At 51.8% G+C, this 18,818-nt stretch overlaps 2 protein-coding genes across 3 annotated transcripts; one reads left to right on the forward strand and one right to left on the reverse strand.

Moving 5' to 3' along the window:
- Positions 1–290: 290 nt before the first annotated feature.
- Positions 291–5,371, reverse strand: FICD (FIC domain protein adenylyltransferase). 2 transcript variants are annotated; one of them, XM_051785501.1, is made up of 3 exons: positions 5,281–5,371; positions 4,323–4,658; positions 291–2,860 (listed from the first exon to the last, which is right to left on the reverse strand). In XM_051785501.1, the coding sequence occupies exons 1-3, from the start codon at positions 5,354–5,356 to the stop codon at positions 1,785–1,787; spliced, it is 1,488 nt and encodes a 495-aa protein (XP_051641461.1). In that variant the 5' UTR covers positions 5,357–5,371; the 3' UTR covers positions 291–1,784. The 2 variants fall into 2 exon arrangements, with proteins under 2 accessions (XP_051641461.1, XP_051641462.1); XM_051785502.1 differs by lacking the exon at positions 5,281–5,371 and adding an exon at positions 5,096–5,236.
- Positions 5,372–5,482: 111 nt separating this feature from the next.
- LOC127470241 (uncharacterized) lies at positions 5,483–16,098 on the forward strand. Its single transcript, XM_051785517.1, has 6 exons — positions 5,483–5,730; positions 6,120–6,247; positions 10,104–10,280; positions 12,155–12,271; positions 12,560–12,728; positions 16,065–16,098. Exons 1-6 carry the CDS (start codon positions 5,507–5,509, stop codon positions 16,078–16,080), a joined length of 831 nt encoding a protein of 276 aa, XP_051641477.1. The 5' UTR covers positions 5,483–5,506; the 3' UTR covers positions 16,081–16,098.
- Positions 16,099–18,818: the final 2,720 nt, after the last annotated feature.

The following is an 18,818-nucleotide window of genomic DNA, read 5'->3' on the forward strand; positions in this document are numbered from 1 at the left end:
TAGAAATATTCCTGCTTGTCAACTCCTATTCTGGAAGTCACCACATGCAGGGGTGGATGTGAGGGGGGACCCCACTACCAAGTTCACTTGTACCACACAAACAGTGCTGCAAATAAACACTATTTTCTGTGCTGATTTCACTTGGCTTTACTTTGAAATGATGAGTCTGGTCCTGAAGTCACAGGGCTGAGGGAGCCCAGATCTGCACCATGGGCCTTCCTCCTCCACAGCCACTTCATTCACTGCAGCAAAGTGTTCTGAGAACAACCTATTTAAACAAAGACTTTAATATTAAAATAGTTTATTAATCTGTTACTAAAATAACATTTTTCACCCCCCCCCCCAGAGCTCTAAAGTGCAGATTTTATTCATACTCGGGTTGCACTACAAAAATAAGCACATTTTGTAAAGACAGAACACCCTTCATCAGGTATTGTCTGCTTTTCCTGGACAGCAGTGACCAGAGAACTCCCAGTCTCATCCTGCTTTTTGCTTGTATAAAATGTGTCCTAAGTCCCTGGCAGGTAAGAGAGAGTTAAAAGGGAAGAAAATTAACCCTGGCCTGGGACAGTCTTAACAGCTTTTGTAAAGGAGTTAAGCTTAACAGCACCCTAAATGGGGATTTTTAAATGGAATTTCTCTGAACTTGGAGGCGGTGGGATCAATGCTGCTGTTACACACCTGGCAGCTGGGGGGAGGGAGCTATTCTGGGGGTGTTTTTACCTTAAAAAAACAAAGATAAAAGTGATTCTTTGAACTGCTCAGCAGTTTCGAGGTACTGCACCAACTGCCACTGCAGCAGAGAGAGGCCTCGAGTGATTCTTGCCCCATTTTATTGCAGTAATAATGTGACCTAATGATTAATTGTGAAAGTTCCCTTATGTAGACTAAAGAAACTGAAGGCTTTGGCAAACTTTCTACACACATTCTCACCAAACTGGCACAGCTCCTGTCTCCTGTCTAACAACCTTTTCTGCCCACAGCTTTGCAGACACAAGCTCCTTTAGACCCTGAACTGAAATGTCTGAGGACAGTTGTGCTTTCCCAGGGCTCCTGCTCGCTGAGGTGAGGCCTAGGAGCACCAGGGAGTGCTTCCCCATGCAGTGAGTAAGTCAGAGCATTTCTCCTCCTGTTTCACTCCCACCACCTGTAATCCTACACCAAATACTTCCCACTTGTACAAAACTGGCCCCAGGAAAGGCAGCTGAAAGTAAACATGCAAAGTGCTACAGAAATGGGAGGGGAGAGGTGGCTTTGAAGTGGAGTTCAGCCTCCTTCCTGCTCAGTACCTGTCTGACTGACAGGAAAGTGTCTGATGGACACAGCTGGGAGAGTGCTGTTCCTCCAGGGATGTGTTTTGGGGTGGTTTTGAACAACAGGGATGAGGTAACACAAAAATAACTCGGTTTAGACTTTGCCAAGCAGCTCCTTGCCAAGGTCAGACATTGCAGCAACTGCCTAGGTGAAGGGCTGTGATTGAAGCAGCTCCTCAAAGCTTAACTTTAAGGAGAAATTAAATCCTAGTTCATCTTTTTGAGCCTCTCTGCCACCTCTCCCCATCTCCTTCCAGTAGCACAAGCAACTTCTAGTGCACAGCCATCATCAGCAGGTCGCGTTCCATCTCGGCGTAACGTATATAAATAAATTATATTAATTTAATCCAATGTAAGACACTTTAAATAAAGGAAATGCTAAAGAGTGACACCTCCTGTCCAGTTATTCCCAGCAGGAACACTGAGTGGCTTGGAGTTCTGCTCTCCCATGGGTTCACCGGCTCCTGAGTGTCAAGTCTTGACAGGGATGGTCTGTTCGCACCCGGCAGTGGTTCCCCCCGCCTCAGGCAGGCCCACGGAGTACTCGGTGGTGGCGATGAGCAGCATGTCCAGGGTGGTCTCGGTGCACTTGGCGATGAAGCGGATGAAGGGCCTCACGTCGCCCTCGTTGGCCACCTCCAGGACGTGGTAGTACTCCGCGCGCTGCTCCTTGCGGATGGTGATGGGCGGGTACCCCGCCTGCATCAGGATCAGGTTCATCAGCAGCCGCGAGGTCCGGCCATTGCCATCCACGAAGGGGTGGATGTAAACCAGCTTGTAGTGGGCCAGGGCAGCGAACTCCACGGGGTGCAGCCCCATGGCGTCCTCCGAGTTCATCCACTGCACCAGCTCCCGCATCTGCTTCTCCACGTCGCGCGGGTGGGGCGGGATGTGGTGCCCCACAAAGACCTGCGTGGTGCGGAACCGCCCGGCCTCCACGGGGTCGGCGTAGCCCAGCACGCGCCGGTGGATCTCCAGGATGTCGGCGATGGTGACGGAGCCGATCCGCGACACCAGCGTGGTGTTGACGTACTTGAGGGCCGCGTGCATCCCGATCACCTCGTTCTGCTCCACCAGGCTCTTCCCCGGCACTGCGTACCTGGTCTCGATGATGTGCCGGATCTCGGAGAGCGTCAGCGTGTTCCCCTCGATGGCCACCGTGTGGTAGATGTGGTGGTAGTAGGACTCCTCCATGACGCGGCGCAGGGCGGAGTTGCCCTTGGGGATGGCCATCACCTTCTTCACCTTGCTGTCGATGATGCTGAAGTACCTCTGGTCGATCTCCTCCACCAGCGGCAGCGTCCGGCCCCGGTTGCTCAGGGCCTTCTCGTTGTGGGGGGAGATGGTCAGTGCCTTGGAGTACAGGTAGTCGGCCTGGAGGATGTCTTTCTCCTCTTCGGAAAAGATCCCAAACTCGTTCAGGGCGTCCACGTAATCCGGGTCCATTTTGAGGGCATACAGGAAGAGCTTGTGGGCCTTCTCCCGCTTCCCCTGGCGCTTCATCTCCAGGGCTTGGTTCAGAGCTGCCCTGGCTTCCAACTTCACTTCTGGAATGCAACAAAAATGGTTAGAGAACAGGGTGGTGGGTGTGACTGAAAACTGATCTAGACTGAAAACTTCTAGAGATCTGGTCTCCATGATCCTTGTGGGTCCCTTCCAACTCAGGATATTCCATGATTCTATGACCATCACTCTTCACTGATATAAAAGTTAAACAAAACCAGCCTCTAAGAACTGGAACAGAACTTGTGTTCCAGTCTTTGCTAGGCTACAATCACAGAGGTTTATGCCACGTTTCCAGGCTGAGCACAAGGTAGCAGAGCCATTCCTGGTAGGAAGTGTGGTGAGGCAGGACCTGTGAGCAGCTGGCTCAAGGTGGCCAAAGGTGTGTAGCCATCCCAGCCAAACTCACTTTGGCCACCAAACTGCTTCATGTGGGAGGACACAATGTGTCAAATACATTCCTCTTGGCGTTATTTTAGGTAAAATTCTAACACATTGTTGTGTTGGCTGCTACCAGCACTTCTGTTTGTTCATTGACCTAACATTTTCCCAGCAGTAAGAGCTTTAATATAAACAAAGATAAAGTGCTGGAATCATAATTCCTTTGCGTGTTTTCCAAATTAACATCCTGGCTGATAAAGGCCATGTCCGCAGCCTGTTGTTGCCTGAAAGGCTGTTTCATGCCAGCCAGGATTTCAGGATTAACACTGTATATCCCAGATTCCTGTGTATTAAAACACCTCTCTGTGTTCTGGTTACCTCCACAGGACTTACTAGTACTGAAAACATGAGGAAAAACCTCAGAGAGACAGAGTGGCGAGGAGGGAACGCTGGCACAGGGCCCTGGAATGCAGTCATGGAGCTGCTGAGGGCCTGCTCCACCTCGGGGGCATTTCCAGCTGGTGTTCACTGCAGGTGGCAGTGAGAGCTCCTTACCATCATGTGCTCCAGGAGAAGGCCAGGTAGGTGATGAGATCTCCAGGTTGGGATTGTTTTATACAACAACTCACAGAATAGCTGGGGTGGGAAGGCACCTCTGGAGATCATCCAGTCCAACCCCCCAGCCCAGGCAGGGTCACCTGGAGCAGGTGACACAGGGACGTGTCCAGGTGGGTTTGGAATGTCTCCAGAGAGGGAGACTTCACACCCTCCCTGGACAGCTGTTCCAGGGCTCTGCCACCCTCCATGGAAAGGAGTTCTTCCTCATGTTGAGGTGGAACTTGTGTTTTAGTTTATGGCCATTGCTCCTCATCCTGTCACTAGCAGCACTGAACAGTCAGGCACCATCCTCTGACACCCCTTGGAGATATTTGTATGGATTGATGGGATCTCCTCTCAGTCCTCTCTTCTCCAGACTAACCAGGCCCAGCTCCCCAGTCTCTCCTCACCACAGAGATGCTCCAAACCCCTCATTGCTATGGCCTCCCCTGGACACTCCAGCAGCTCCTTGTCTCCCTTGTACTAAGGAGCTCTTCTGTCCCCCTGCACCCCCCAGGACCCCCTTACCTGGGGAGGCTTTTCCCTTGAGCACCAGCAGCTCCAACCCCTGGGAGGTGACACTCAGCTCCGTGCTCTGTCCCGTGATCCTGGGCATTCCCGAGGGGCCCAGTTTGCTCCTCAGGAAGGAGATCCCCCTGAGCAGGGCGTGGCACTGGTTCTCCACGGCAGCGAGGGGGAGCAGCAGCATCACCAGGGAGCTGAGGAGCAGCACGAGCACGGCCGCCCAGCGCACCCGCACCCACAGGGTCACCCACTGCAGCTCCGGGTCCGTCGCCATCGCCACGAGGTTCATCCTGCCTCCAGCACGGCCACCGGGAGCATCTCCCTTCCCACCGCTCCCACCTGGAAACACACACAGCTCTCCGTGTCACCGGGAAGGGTTGATGTTAGCACACGTGCTCGGGGCTTGTGACAGCTATGGGGGGGTTGGTTGTCCCAGGAATCCCTATCCCTTTCCCTGCCACCCCACGGCACATCAGGGCAGTTCCCAGCGGAACGCGAATCCATGTGGAATCCTCCGTGCGTTACTGTGACAGCAGCAGCACGAGGAGACAGGGATGCCCGGGAGCAGGGTGGGCTCGGGGCTCTGCAGGGATCAAGGAGCTTCCCCCCTGTCCCCCGGCCCCCCAGGCCAGAGGCTCCAAGGCTCTCCCTCCGCAGACCCCCAGGTCCCCTCATCCCCCAGTTCCCCTCTAGCACCACTCCCACCCCCGGGGATCCCTCCCCATCCTAAACCCCCTCATCCCCGGTTCCCCTAAGCCCAGGACCCCCAGTCCCACCCGGCACTTCAGCCCTCTCCTGTCCGGGATTCCGCGGGTCCTCCCTGCCCGGGGCACCCGCTGCTGCCCCGGCCGGGTCCCTTCAGATTCCCCGCGGGTCCTCCCTTCCCGGGACCCTGGTCTTGCCCCGTCCCCGTCCCTCCCCTGCCCGGGGTCCCCCCATATCCCCCTTGTCCCCCCGTCACCTCCACTGCCCCCGCCGCGCCCGGTCCCGGCTACAGCGGCCCCGCCCACACAAGCACCGCCCCCACGCCCTCCCATTGGCTGAGCAGCCCCCTTGCTCCCTTCCCATTGGCTCTCGCAGCGGACGCTCCTCCCCTCCCCTTCCTGCAGCGTCTTCCGGGTGGTGCCGCACCCCGGGCGCGGGAGAGGCTCGTGGAGGGCGGTGACTGGTGAGAGTGCACGTCAATCATGTGCAGAACAGCCAATAAAAAGGAAGGCTGGGGGGAGGGCGGGCACTTTCGCCATATAAGGGCAAGGCGTCCGCGTTGCTACGCGACGGGCGCGTGGGGAGAGCTGATTATTCCCATGTTTGTTTCCATGGAAAAACGCCTTTTTTTCTGCTGGATACAGAGTTGTTGTCACCCATTCCAGGCCCTTCTGGAAAAATACTCCTTAATTCTGGCCTTAAGAGTGTCAGTAGCACCGTAACTTGGTGCTCCGCACCCACGGGAGACCATGAATAGGGAGAGACTGGAGACCAGGAATGGGGAGAGATTGGACAAAAGCTGAAGGAAAACAGAATATTTTAAGGAATTGCAGCTAACTCCCCCAGATTTCGGCATCTAGCAAAGTCATAAGGCAGTTTTCTACCAGATGCTCACACAGCAAATCATCACCAATAGGGAAAAATAACCTGGTTTGTCAGAAATAAATTGAGGCAATTTGAACTGTATTTCAGAAGAGGCTGAGGGGAGACTCATCAGGGTCTGCAGCTTCTCAGGGACAGGGTGGGACTGTTGTGGTGTCCTGGGCGGGGCCAGGAGTTGGACTGGATGATCCCTGTGGGTCCCTTCCAACTCAGGATATTCCATGAAGCTAAACCTTTCAGAGGATGTTGTTTCCATGGTCTCTTTGCCTGGTGCACTTCCAACGATGAGGACAAGCTACCTTTGAGTCCAAATAATCAAGGAACACTCTGCCTGTGCTCAGGTAAGAGCCCAGAGGTGGGAATGCTGTCCCAAAGCATGGCTGCTGCCCATGCACAGCATCCTGATCCATGTGCTGCCCTTACTCCATTCTGCTTCCTCTGCACATGGAGTTTTCCAGAGAAATCTTCCTTTCCATGCTCAATTTCAGTGGGAAAGGCAGGATCCCTCTCTGGGAGCTGGGGCTCTCTCGGATGTTCACTGATTTTACCGGGACTGACAAAAGCAGCTGGATGGACTCGGCTCAACCAACATCCCAAACACAGCCTGACAGCACCTCAGCTCTGAGATCTCCACAGCAAATGGAGCCCAGGGCCATCCCTGCAGCACTGAATTCCTGCCAATTCCAGCCATTCTGAGCCTGCCAGAGCCTGGAAGTGCTGGGAGGGAACTTTGGGGATAATCAGCATTTCAAGGATGAGCAAATCTCTCTTTGCTCCCAGAGGAAGCGTCGTGTGTTTTCCTCAGGCACCTAAACACAATTAGGGAATAATTACAGAGCTGTTGATGTGTTTTCCTGTCAAAAAGGGGGAGAAACACACTTAGAATCTGTTCCCCAATTAAATCTGATCCAACAGAAGGGAACAACAGGGATAGCCAGGAGTGCCTGGTGTCTCATCCCAGCTTTGATGCCTCTTTGGTACCCTTGGAATGGTCCAGGCTGAGGTAGAAGCCAATCCCTTGGGAATGCCGATGGCACTGTGAATCCTTGGCATTTCCACAGCTTTTCTTAGCATGGATCTAGGCCAGCTCAAGGGATTCCATAGCCAGCACATCCTACACCAGAATTATTTTTGATTTTATCAGGGACAGGAGATCCCAATGGCAGGAAGGAGAAGGGCTGTGAAACGCTGGATCTGCAGCCTGAATTGTCCCACTGGGTCACATGGATGCACCAAAGGGATTCCATCTGGAGCCTGAACCTCCAAGGGGAATTTGCATTGGAAGCAGCATTCCAGAGGCATGCTGGAAGTGTTACCATGGGAGAAAGTGTGTAAGAGCCTGGGTTTTATCTCCAATATCTGACGCCGAATCCGGTGGATTTTGGAGCAGCCGGCAGATGGCACTGACTCATCTCCTGCTCCATGGAAACATCCCAGCGGGATGCAGCCTCTGCAGGACCTTTCCACCTTCTGCCTTTAGAGGCACCGATCACGGAAAACATATTTGAAGGTTGAGTAAGGCTCTGGCTGCCTCCTGGAACTGTTTGTACTGGGATAAAAATCGCCTCTCTGTGCTTAGGAGGTTCCTGGGATCTGGTGCTGACGAGATGGAACAGCAGACACGGAGCTTGTGCTTCCCAAAGCTTGTCCTGTGCCGTGGCTGTTGGGCTGATCCTCAGGATAATCTTCCCTGGCATAAATTTGGAAGATGTGATAAGGTAGATACATCAATGTCGTTTCTTTCTGGCTTTCCTGGGCCACATGTTAAAGGGGAAAAAAATAATTAATTTTTTGCAAAAGGGAGGATATTTCTCCCTTTCCAGCCTCTGGTTCAGCTGAGGCTCTGAAGATGGAGAGCTGCAGGCCCAGCATCTCTGGAAATTTTTCTATGCTGAGGGTCTTTTTTTGTCTCCCCTTGCCTAGATTTCATTCCTTTTATTTCCTGCATTTGGGAAGTGTCTTGCCTTTGAGCTGTTGGGTTAAACATCCCTTGGGAAATGCTCCTGGCCTGTAGGAGGGTCTTGTCATCAGGAGAAGCAACTGGATTTAAATGTGGGATTTTAGTGGATGAACAGATGGACAAGGAAGGGATGAACTGCCTGGGAAAAGCTCAGCCAGGTCACAGCAAGGTTGTGAAAAACAGATTTGACATTCCTGGCTGTGACGTTGGTGAGGCAACGGGAAACCACATCCCAAAATCCAAGTGCAAGGCCAGAGGGATTTTTAATTAAAGAGAAAAGGGGAGGATAAGCCAAAATCAGGAGCTGGATCGAGCCGTGATGGTTGTTGCTCCTGACTGCAAACGAGGGGCTTCAAGGCTATGGGAGCCACTTGCAGCTCATCTGCAAACACAAAGAGAGGGAACAGAGAGCTCCAAACAAAGCTCCTGGAGGGTGAGGAACACAGGGCTTTGTTGGATCTCCTCAGGAATAATGAGGAACCAGCTTCTCAGACAGATTGGTTTGTGGCACTGGGAATAAATGGACAAAAGGAAGACGTTCAGAGCAGTGCTGGGCTGGGCCAGGGCTGCTCTCACATCACACCAGCAGGGCCCAGAAAAGCCACTCCGCAGGGTCTGGGTATAATGAGGAAAGCGATTTAGTGGGGAAAAGGGAACAAGGAGTCCCATCTGTGTGGGGGAAAAGCTCTTTCATTACTGCATTTGTGGTCAGAGTGGTTTTCCAGTCAGCCATGTGTGGCTGCTGGTGCGAGGGTCTGGAAGGCAGTGGGACACTCTAAAGGGAGCAGAGAGTCCCCAGGCAGGGACAGAGGTGGAACTGGCAGTGCTTGGAATTCCTCCCTCTTCTCATATTTCATAGAATCACAGAATGGTTTGGGTTGGAGGGGACCTTAAAGCTCATCTCATCCCACCCCTGCCACGGGCAAGGAAACCTTCCACTATCCCAAGTTGCTCCAAGCCCCATCCGGCCTGGCCTTGGACACTTCCAGGGATGGGGCAGCCACAGCTTCTCTGAGCACCCTGTGCCAGGGCCTCCCCACCCTCACAGGGGAGAATTTATTTGTAATATCTAAGTTAGTGATGAGTTTTCAGTCACAGAGAATGGGAAGGAAACCTAGAAAATCTTGGGAAAACCCAGCATGTTCTGTGGGAGAGAGCACAGTATCTCGTGGTACATCCTGCCCTTACTGACTGTCTTTCCTCATCCATGTGGAAGTTGAGGGCTGGAGAAAGGCACAGTTGTGGATGTTCCCAGGGTTGATGAGGACGTTTCTCGGGGATCTCAGTCCCTCACTATGGATTTCTCAGCTGTTTTACTCAGAATCCCAAACTCTGTGGGAGTCCTGCCCTCAGAGGGAACCTGAGAGAGGGATGAGCCAAGTGGCTGCACACTCATCTCCTGCCTGTCCTTGAGGCTGAGGTGGAAATGCTGACTCTCCCAGAGTCATTTTGGACTAAGTGCCACGTAGACCCGGCTAATGGGACTCCATGCCAGGCAATCTGGAGATATATTAAACCCAGGAGCTGCTGCAGGAATGATTTGCATGTCAGTGACAGGAGGGAAATTGCCTCATCGTGTCTCTCTGGGTTTTGATCCTGTGAAGTGCCGGGTATCCCAGCTCCAGTCTGTTTAATTGATTCCCTGAGGCAGTGGAGGCCTCCTGGGATAATGAGGGCTCCCAAGGGGAAGATGCTCAGTTATCTCCTGCTTTTACCTCTCTGCTCCTCTGGCTGAGTGAAGAGGGGGAAAATCAGCTAAAAATGAAATGAAAAGTGATGTTTGTTAAGAGGGATTTAGTGGTCATGTAGGCTCCCAGTGTCCACCCCCCTGCACTGAGATTCCTTGATCTCTGACACATTGGAGAGCAGGGAAACCTGCTTAGAATCCCACACAAGGATGAGCCATCTGGGTTTATAATGGCTACCCAGAGGGAAACAACTGCCTGGTCTTCCCTGCTTGTGACAGGGCAAGGGGAATGGATTCAAACTGAAAAAGAGGAGGTTTAGATGGGATATTGGGAAGAAATTCCTCCCTGTGAGGGTAGTGAGGCTCTGGCACAGGTTGTCCAGAGAAGCTGTGGCTGCTCCATCCCTGGAAATGTCCAAGGCCAGGCCGGATGGGGCTTGGAGCAACCTGGGATAGTGGAAGGTGTCCCAGCCCATGGAATGAGGTGATCTTTAAGGTCCCTTTCAATCCAAACCATCCTGTGATTCCATTATTCTATGATCTTTTCCAGGTGCCAGAGGAGCAGTGGGATCAGGACAGCCTGGCAGAGAAGGGTGGAGACCTCTCTTGCAGCAGCCACCCTTTTGGGAGACCCCTTCATGTGAGACATCATTTAACAGTCACAACTCCTCACACTTCCCATCTCCAGGGCTGGAATGTAGGACGAGGAGGCTAAAACAGGCTGAAGGTGGGTGTGCTGTGGGAGCAGATTACAAAAGGAGCTATTTTCCCTTGTAAGCTTCTCAGCTCGCCCCCTGCTTAGGTCCTGGAAGCTGTCAGAGCTCAGCGGGGGTCCTGTGGAGATTTGGGAGGGCAGGGAAACACACTCAGAGGTGGCACTTCTTGCTGATCCCGTGGTGGCACCGATGCCACTGACGGTCCTGGAGTGGAGACAGTGGTGGCTCCAAGGCCACCTGACAGTCTTGGACAACCTCAGGCTCTTCCCTCCTTGGATTTCACTTTAAACCCCGCCCTGTCTAGATCTGGGAATGACTGGATCCTTGTTACTCTTGCCTGTGCTTTTTTTCCTTGGTGATGTTCAGCTGCAGGAGGTTTTTGGCTGCTGGGAATGGATCCAGTGGTATCCAGCTGGAGCAAATTCCTCATGGGCAGCAGTCCCTGTCCTGCCTGGCTTGGCCTGGGAGACCAGGATGTCCTGGGTGTAGGATGAGGCCAGGAGAGAGCCACCTGAGAGTGGTCTGGGTCAGCCCTGTGCTGTGGAGGGATATGGAAGGACATTCTTCCTTAAAGGAAAGGGGATATTTTTCCTGCCAGGAGAGGGGACAATGCTCGGTCACCATGGCAACTGCAGCTCAGGGATGCTGGGTGCACACCAGTGCCCTGGCAGAGGTGCTGGGGATGCTGCTGGAGGCCAGGATGTCCTGATCCCGGGCTAATTCCCAACACTTTAGCCAGGATTTTGTAATGGGAATAATCCTGAATGCAGCCTTCGATTAAGCTCCTAAATCCCAGGAAGAGAAACAGGAAGTCTGGAGCAGAGACCTTGGGAACCACCTGCCACTTTAGTTTTCTATGGATCTAATTTTCCAAAGGTTCCCAGAACCTTGGATATTCAAATGGCTCTTTCTATGTGCTAATTGTTAAGAATCCAAGCCAAAGCAGGTGGACGATCCTTTAGCAGTCATAAAGCACCTCTGTGGTTGGTAACAGTGAGGAGATCTGATCTCAGAGGCTCTGCACAATTCTTCCTTCAGCACCTGCACTTGGAAAGTTGGAAAACAGAGATTTGTAAAGCAAGTGGAAGAAAAGGATTTGCAAACCTCTGCTGTTCTAGCAGAGCTCAGGCACTGCCTTGGAATTACAAAGATAGAGCATGTGTCATTCCCAGCTTTCTGTGGTGCTCTGCTAATTTTCCTGCCTGCTGAGAGATAAAATGGATCCTCTGGAATTCCTCCAAATTAAAACCCAGGCTCCCTCTCCCCCTGCCAGCAGGGAACAGCCCCTGTTTGTCACCAGCAGCATAACTCCACCTTTATCAGGTGCTTCCAGTGCTCCTCAAAACCGGGAGCTGTGAAATATTTCCCTGGATTTCATTACTTTGGAAATATAATGTTAAATCTCTCAGCTGGGCTTTGTGGCTTCACCAGGCAGAGGCTGAGTTGGAGCAGGAGCTGTGTGTGGATCCCTCTGTGCTGCTGAGGTGAGCACTGTGAGGGAGTTCCGTGTGCTCTCCCTGTGCAGGTGCCGGGCTCCTTGTCCCTCCCTGAGCCTCTGGCTGCTTTTCCCACAAGGAATGATGCTGGAATGGGCTGCAGCAGGTTCCTGTTCAGGCTAGGTGAAGGGATGGGAGAAGCCAAGTGCTATGTGTTGATGCTCCTGTGCCAAGTCTGTCCAGGCCTCGTGGGAATCCTGTGGGATGTGGGTGCAGCCTTTTCCCAGGAATGCAACACAGAGCTGTGGAAATCAATCCAGCCCAGCTGGAACACACACGCACAGGCTGGTTCCTCCTCCCTCAGCTCAGGTTATCCGTCCAAACCTGCAGTGAGGAAACCTTTCACTGTTGCTTCTTCCCTCGTAGCCAACTCATTCCCTGTTTTCTAGCTCTCGGATCTCACCCCTGCAGCCTTCCAGGCCAAGTTCCAGGTCTTCCCTCCCTCCTTGGACTTCCTTCTGTGCCTGGTGCTCATCTCCAGGGGCTGCAATTCCAACTGTTTATGGGTAAGATCAGCTCTTGCCAGGTGAGCCCAAAGCCCAGCCCAGCGCGGTGGCACCTGGGTGAGATCAGGTCCTGCTTCCTGGTTCTGCATTCCTGGACTTCCAGCTGATATGTCCAGGGGCTACCAAAGAAGGGAAAACCTGAGGATGGAGGTGGTGGGGAGGTGCCTGGTGATCACCCGGTTCATTAGTCCAGCTACCAAATTAGTGACAGCAAACAGCAGCTCCCATGGGAACTTTTGAATGTTGGGACTGTCAGAGCCTCATCTTTCAGGGTTATTTTATTTGCAGGTGTTTCCCTGAGACTCCTCTGCCATCAGAGTTTGGTGTTCCATCTTGGGCAGCTTGACTTCCCAGAACATGAGCCTGCTCCCAACCAGCTTCTGCAGAGCCCAAACTTCCCTGTGTTCAATTTCTTGTTATTGCATTTAGTCTCTGGTGACTCCCGAGCTGACAGCTGGTAAGGATGGCATGAAACTGAGTTAATTTTATTGTCTAATTTGTGCAAAGTTGAAATCAGGGTTCTGAAAGCCTTGCTTTGCATTATAGTGCTGACACATCTGCTGCGTGCATTGGCCTTTGATTCCTGAAAGTCTGTTTTCCCTCTATTTCACCGGGATGAGCAGATCTTTGTGATCTTTTGTAAATGCTTTAACACCAGAGCTCAGAATTCCAGGCTGTTAGGGAGCTCCCCCAGCCCTCCCTGAATCTCAGAATCATCGAATGGTTTGGGTTGGAAGGGACCTTAAAGATCACCCCCTTCCACTCCCATGGGCAAGGACACCTTCCACTATCCCAAGTTGCTCCAAACCCCAACCTGGCCTTGAACACTTCCAGGGATGGGGCAGCCACAGCTTCTCTGGGCAACCTGTGCCAGGGCCTCACCACCCTCAAGGGGAAGAATTCCTTCCCAGTATCCCATCTAACTGTGGCCTCCAACTGCGCCACACTCCTGCCCCTTTCCCTCTCCCTTTCTGATTTTCCTGACAAAGCCCTGAGTTTGAGCAACCCTTGGCTTGTGGAGACATTGGAGAAGTTGTGGTATTTCTTGTTTTGAAGCTTAAAATAGCCTGAAATTGGCTCTTTATGTTTCCCAGAGTCTGCTTTGCTCTCCAAACCAAAGCGAAGCCGCCACAACTTGAGCGGGAATTAAAGGCCCTGGCTTGAAGTCCGTGTGTGTTTTACAGGCCCAGGACAGCTCAAGCAGGAGCTGTTCCCCTGATAAGAATTATTCTGGATCACAATAAAAGCCACATCAGCTTAAGGCTTCTCCAAGCCTCATTTTATAGTGGCTATTAAAGACTGGAGTGAATTGCTCGGGATGATCCCCCAGGCACCGCTGGAAATAGGGAAAGTGGAGGAACAAAGAAAATGAAACATGTTTTGGGGCCCTGAAAACCATCTTTAGAAAGAGCTTGGTGTGATTATTATTATTTTCAGAGCAATGTTCTCTGCCTAAGTAATGCCAGCGAAGTGTCTCGAGCAGCTCCCTAATTTGTGAGGGTCCCAAAGGCACAGCCTTGGGAAGGAATTGGATTTACACTTATGAAAAACAAATTACAGGCTGAGGGCTCGTTAGATGATTTGGAATTAATTTATTGATCTGAGGCTGGAGTGGGAGGAAATATAGGTGGGAAAATAGCTGAGTGCACTTTATCCCAAAACACACGGGATTCTGTCACTGAAGGAGATCAGGGAGCAGTTTTTTGGTGACTCCTTGGATTTGAGGAGCTCATGGAGGGACAGAGGTGCTGAGTTTGGAGCTCCCATGGATCCTTTGGGATGAAGGAGAGAATTCCCTGGCTTTGGCAGCCTGTGATGGCCTGGGAGCAGAGCAGGGTGCTGTGGGATGCTGTGCCCTGCTCCATCAGCACAGCAATAAATCTCCCACCTGAAGATGCTGCCATTCCCTGGAAATGGGTGTAGGGAAGATGAAGCCACACTGTCCTTGGAGGCACAGAGTGACAGGCAAAAGGAAGATGGCAGGAGGAAATGTTCCACTGGGAATAAGGAAAAACCCCTTTGCAGTGGAGGAGTCAGCCCAGGTCAGGGGTGAGAGCAGTGGTGGGATCTCCATCCTTGGGATGCTCAGACTCACTTGGAGAAAGTCCTGAGCTGTCTGCTCGGACCTCAGGATCTCCAAGGCCCCTTCCAACCTCAATTAATCCATGATTAATCCAAATAGCTCCAAATACAAGTGTGCTTTTACCCAGCCTGAGCTCCAGCGTGTGGCCAACACTCCGAAGCCAGTGCACTGGAGCACAAACCATCCATGTCCTCTTGCAAAAGGCACCCAAATCCAGGCAGCTTCAACAGCAACCTTATTTTTTTGGCCAAATATGTGGAAAATAAATCAGGCATTTGCCATTCAATGTGATATTTTTATTGCTGTTTTCAGCCATCTCTGCCCTCTCTGCTTGCTCCCTGCGTGTCCCAGACCTGTCACAGTGGAAAAGTTCCAGTGAAAGCTGGAAACTTGGCAAACTTGTGCAGTATAAAGCAAACCTGGTGTTTCTTTTTAGAGGCTGAAAATAAATACATTAAAACCAAGGATAAGGGAGTCTCTGGGTCCTCTCCTGGCAGGCTGCTTTCCCATGTTTATGTGATAACCTGCTGGCCAGTGCAGAGGCACCAATGGCTAAAAATAGGGAGTGAGCTGCTCCATCGGGTCTGGGATAATCTGGTTTGGAGGGATATGGTCCATCATGCAACCCTGGGAAATCACTATCCTGGCTTTTTAACGTGGAGCAGGATTTGCAGCACTGCATCCATAACGGGGTATTTATCCCGAGGCACGTGGTGTGATTGCCCACACGGGTCAGTACTGCTCTTACTGGTGTTACTGGTCCTGCTCTCCCTGGGGTTGGTTCTAATGCTTTTTTTGGGATCCTTCTTGGTGGCATCATTTGGAGCAGGTCAGTGGAGCCCACCCAGCCTTGGCACCTACTGGTTTGTACTGGAAGCAAAGTGGGGGGGGGCTGCTGGGAGTGGCTGTGCCTGTTACAACCTGGGATGGGGGAAAGGGCTGATCCAGTGAGCCTGGATATACCTGGAGGATTATTTGCCCTGGGAGTCAGTGGCTTTGGCCATGGGCAGGGTGGGCACTGCCTGGCACGAGGGGGCACATGAGATACTTGGATCTGTTGGGATGAGCTCTGGATCCTCTACCCTCCGGCAGCAGCGCCACTGATTTCCCCCCCATTCTCCACAGCACAGACACCCTGACCATCACCCCCAATTAACGTTAATTATCTCATTAACTCTGCTCACAGGGAGCTCTGTCCTAAATAATGAAGTGAAATTTCCCTCTGAACTGGGCCAGAAGATTTTCTTCCCTTCTTTTTTTTATAAATGTATTTCTCTCTTTCCTTCCTGGAGGCAGCTTTGGGCTTTGTTTGGCAGCAGCAGCCGTGGCTGTGGGATCTCACGCTCTTCCTCAACAGAGATCCTCCCAAAGGAAGAGGAAGGGGAAGGGAAATAAGCTGCTGCCATAAATCCCAGGAAACCAGGGCCATTCCAGGAGTTCTCCCATGGCAAGTGTCGCTGCCAGGGCCATTCCCTGGTCTAAGCCTGGGAGTCCTAAAGGAGGAGCTACACTTTGGATTAAAGGATTTGCCAAAGTCTAATGAAGGAAGAGCCTCCAGGCTTCCCTTAATTAACAAATTAGCTCGTTGAGAGTCTCCCTAATTTGCCAAATATAAAGCTGCCCTATTAATTAAACAAGAGGACAGATTTTAAGTTGCCAAACCTTACATGTAATTGATAAATGACTAATTTAAACCCTTATTGGTGGAAGGTTCCAGGAGCAGTAATGGGGGATGAGCAAGTGGGATCCTCCAAACAAGGAGCACCTGGGATCTGATCCACCAATGGGACTTGGGGACCACCAGTGATCCCACGACCTCTCCTCTTATCGACCCATCCACTAATTGGGTCTGATTACATCCAACCTCTTTCCTCTTCCCCCTAAATCCCATTAATTCACTGTTTTCCATGAGCAGAAGCTCCTCAACAGCTGAGCTGATGCCAGGCTGGGGGTGATGCACTCAAGATGGGATACCCATGGAAATGCTTTACCTCTCCCTCAGGAATTATGACCCTAAATCCCTCATCTCTGGGGATCCTCTTGCCTCTTGCTGCTGTGCAGTTTTATGGATCCCCCCAGTCCCGCCCAGGATGGATCAGGCTCTGAGGAACCTTAATTGAATCTTTAGGATAAAACCTTTCCATCCTCGCAGACGATCTGGAACGTTAATCCTGGATAATGTGACATGGAACATTTCCGCGGCTCCTCGGCACAGCTTTCCCTCCTCATGCTCCCTTTGAGTTTGGATTTGTTTGTTTTCCAAGGCAAACTCTGGATCTGGCTCCCATCAACAGCACCCTTTTGACAGATCCCAAAATTTATATATTTATGTAAGTAATTCTCAGATAAGGGGGCTATTTCAGGAATGGGATTCTCGTGGCAGTCCTGGGAGAGGGTTGGATCCAGCATGGGATGAGCTTTAAGCACTGGGATGCTCAAGATGCCTCTGCCCAGAGGAAGATGCTGTGGGGGGACCCTGGTGAGGGCACAAGTGCCCCCACATCTCCCTGGCAGTGCCCAGCAACTCTCTCCTTCCAGAAATAGCCCCACACTGGCATGAGCTCAGGAATATTTTGCTGTTATTTTTAAAAATTCCAGGGGAATTGGAGCTCAGGGGACCTGCACCAAGGCCACCCCTGGCCAAAAAAGGCCTGAAAATGGCATTGCATTCTCAGAGCTGGCAGGAATGCTGAGGATTCCCGCAAGGAACCAGCCACCTCCCGGTCTGGAGCCGGGCAGCTCCCAAGCCCATCCCAGTGATGGGAAGCAGGATTGGCAAAGCTGGAGGGCACAGTCACCTCCAAAACAGTTGTCTCTGCAAAGCCTTGCTCTGTGGAGCAGTAATTTGCCCGGATGTTCATCGCAAGGAAAGTGGGTTTATTTGTTATAAAAATCATAAATAAAGCAGGTTTTCTTATGGATGTTTGGGAAGTTGAAGCCTTTTGGTTTTAAGTTTTTGTTATTGAGACAAATCCGGCTGGTGCCTTAAAGAATATTGGGTGTTTCCTGAGGGCTTTATCAGCCAGGACCCATTGATGGGTCTATTGTTTCCAGGAGATTTCAGGAATACTCACCTCTGCCTGTGTTTAGTGTCTGCTCACTGTGATCCTGGCACATGGGACACCAGCTGTGGAAAAACATGTCCAGAGGGATTTTAGGGTGATGCCGAAGGGTTTTAGGGTGAAGGATGAGCCTGAATTAAGCTCCAGCAGTTTTGTAGCCAACACAAGGCCTTGGAGACCTCTCAGCACCACCTGACTCCCAGTGGGATGCTCAGCATCCAAACCTGAAGCCCTGCCAGGGCTGTTTAACCCTCTTCCATCCTAAATTATCCCCTCTCCATCTGAAATCCCCCCAGGCCCAGGGGTTGGTGCTCACTGTGCCACTGAGTGCAGAGTGGGGAGCTCAGGGATTCTGCCCCCCCCCCCCCATTCCTGCTCCCATTCTCCAAACCCAGAGCTTGTTTTTTTTTCCTTGGAGCTGCAGACACCAGCAGTCCTGGCCTCCATGGTTCCCACACAAGCTGTAACACTAAAAAAACCCACAATGAGTGGGAGAAAAAGAGATGGATGACACATTTGCTGCAGGAAAGGGCTCAGGGTGATGAGAAAACACTCATTTCTGGCAAAACTAACAATCTGGGGGGGGAAACTGGGATGCAGAGCAGGGAATACCTGGGCTGATATTGGAATCTGCCTGGTCAGGAACCTCTTTTAAGGATAATAAAGCACAAGGACACACAGAGCATCCCCCATGTGCTGCTTCCTCTGCCCTTTGGAACATTGGCTCCCGCCTCCACTGAGCAGCTGGGGGATAAAATTCCTTAAAATTAGATCAAGGCCATGAAATGAAGGTGCAGCACCACACTCAGAAATCCAGCTTTCAGGCCCTTGTGTTTCCAAACCACACTCCATGAGGGGAAGAGAACGAAGGAGTTTGCAGCATTGTACAGACAAGCAAAGGGCGCCAGGGAAATTTGGGAAGGAATCCCAAAGGATTCGGCCAAACGCTCAGCGTCGGGATATTTATGGGAAAACGCTCAGGTGGGGAAGGTGCTGGGAGGGTGATTTGGGGCTGAACCAGCAGGTCTGTGTGCAAACCAGGCAGAGGTGCCCTGCCCTGCCCCTGCCAGTGGTGGGATGCAGTGGGACACGGTGCCAGCAGCCTCGGGATCACAGTGGGATTTGGCAGCCCCATCCCAGCCATGCCGTGTTCCGGGGTCACGGAGCTGTTTATAAGCCCCGAGTTGCACAAGGTCGGGACTGTTTTTTTCCATTATTGTATCAAATCAGCGAAATAGGGAACATGAAATGTCTCTTTGACATCCTGTATGTGAGCTCTTTATTTTTGCAGTGACTTTTCATTTCCACTTGGATCGGGAGGCAGTGACGAGATTCGGAGCTCGGGACCACAGTGGGTGTGAAGCTGGGAGCCAGAGGGATGAGCTCCCTGTGGGAAAGGAAG

This window comes from Manacus candei, unplaced genomic scaffold (assembly GCF_025592945.1).
Source record: "Manacus candei isolate 608988 ecotype Guabito, Panama unplaced genomic scaffold, ASM2559294v1 h1tg000020l, whole genome shotgun sequence".
NCBI classification, from domain to species: domain Eukaryota; kingdom Metazoa; phylum Chordata; class Aves; order Passeriformes; family Pipridae; genus Manacus; species Manacus candei.

Coding starts and splice junctions, on each gene's coding strand:
- FICD (XM_051785501.1), bottom strand. CDS start 5,356: ATGGGAGGGCGTGGGGGCGGTGCTTGTGTGGGCGGGGCCGCTGTAGCC. Junction 4,659..5,280: donor GCGCGGCGGGGGCAGTGGAG/GTGACGGGGGGA, acceptor GTGTGTTTCCAG/GTGGGAGCGGTGGGAAGGGA. Junction 2,861..4,322: donor CAAGGGAAAAGCCTCCCCAG/GTAAGGGGGTCC, acceptor GTTGCATTCCAG/AAGTGAAGTTGGAAGCCAGG.
- LOC127470241 (XM_051785517.1), top strand. CDS start 5,507: ATGTGCAGAACAGCCAATAAAAAGGAAGGCTGGGGGGAGGGCGGGCAC. Junction 5,731..6,119: donor TTAATTCTGGCCTTAAGAGT/GTCAGTAGCACC, acceptor CTTCCAACTCAG/GATATTCCATGAAGCTAAAC. Junction 12,272..12,559: donor GCAATTCCAACTGTTTATGG/GTAAGATCAGCT, acceptor TTTTATTTGCAG/GTGTTTCCCTGAGACTCCTC.